General features: G+C 62.7%; 1 protein-coding gene across 1 annotated transcript in view; it reads left to right on the top strand.

Moving 5' to 3' along the window:
• Positions 1–41: 41 nt before the first annotated feature.
• SLC18A1 (solute carrier family 18 member A1) overlaps positions 42–1,050 on the top strand; it is a 12,631-nt gene continuing 11,622 nt past the window's right edge. The window contains exon 1 of the mRNA XM_033519395.1: positions 42–327. Within this exon, the coding sequence (XP_033375286.1) occupies positions 216–327 (112 nt within the window). The 5' untranslated portion in view covers positions 42–215. The remainder of the gene's footprint in view (positions 328–1,050) is intronic.

Raw genomic sequence — 1,050 nt, forward strand, 5'->3', positions numbered from 1 at the left:
GGGAATGGCACAGAGATCCCGGGAATGCCCCCCAGCTCCTGGGGACACACTGAGGGACCCCGGGAGTTGCTTTCCCAAGGGAGAAGCCATGACCCGGGGCAGGTTTACTCTGGAATGTTCTCTCGGCAGGTGTTTGGAGGCCCCTGAGCGCAGGAGCCCGAGGGAGGCTGGCCGAGCTCTGGGCTGTGGCTGTGACCCCAGCAGTGTCCCTGGCCATGGCCCTGGGCTCCCAGCGCTGGCTGGCCAAGGGCAGGGCCTCGCCCAGGCTGGTGCTGCTGGTGGTGTTCGTGGCACTGCTGCTGGACAATATCCTGCTCACCGTCGTGGGTACGGGGCACCGGGGGCACCGGGGGCTCCTGGGGGGCACCAGGGCTCGTTTGGGGGCACTGGGGGGATCCTTTGGGCTCCTGGGGGCCACTGGGGATCCTTTAGGGACACTGGGGGGCAATGGGGGTCCTTTGGGGCACTGGGGGGCAATGGGGGTCCTTTGGGGCTGCCAGGAGCACTGGGGGTCCTTTGGGCTCCTGGGGGGCACTGGGGTCGTTTGGGGGCACTGGGGGTCCTTTGGGGCTGCCAGGAGCACTGGAGGTTCTTTGGGTGCACTGGGGATCCTTTGGCAAGTCCTTTGGGGATCCTTTGGGGGCACTGTAGGGTTCTTTGGGGGCACTGTGGGGTCCTTTGGGGGAACTGGAGGTTCTTTGGGGGCACTGTGGGGTTCTTTGGGGCTCTGTGGGGTCCTCTGGGGCTCTGTGGGGTCCTTTGGGGAAACTGGGGGTTCTTTGGGGGCACTGGGGGTTCTTTGGGATCACTGTGTGGTCCTTTGGGGGCACTGGGGATCCTTCGGGGCTGTCTCAGGGTAAATTTGGTAAATTTGTGAAATCCTTTTGGGGGCACAGTGTGGGGTTGTCTGGGAATGTCTGAGGGTACATTGTGGGGTTTTTGGGGTTGTCTCAGGGTACATTGTGGGGCTCTTTGGGGGCACAGTATGGGTTTTCTGGGGGCTGTCTCAAGGGTAAAATGTGGGACTTTGAGGAGTGCTTGTGTGTACAG

The sequence above is a fragment of the Parus major genome, chromosome 22 (genome assembly GCF_001522545.3).
Source record: "Parus major isolate Abel chromosome 22, Parus_major1.1, whole genome shotgun sequence".
Classification (NCBI taxonomy): domain Eukaryota; kingdom Metazoa; phylum Chordata; class Aves; order Passeriformes; family Paridae; genus Parus; species Parus major.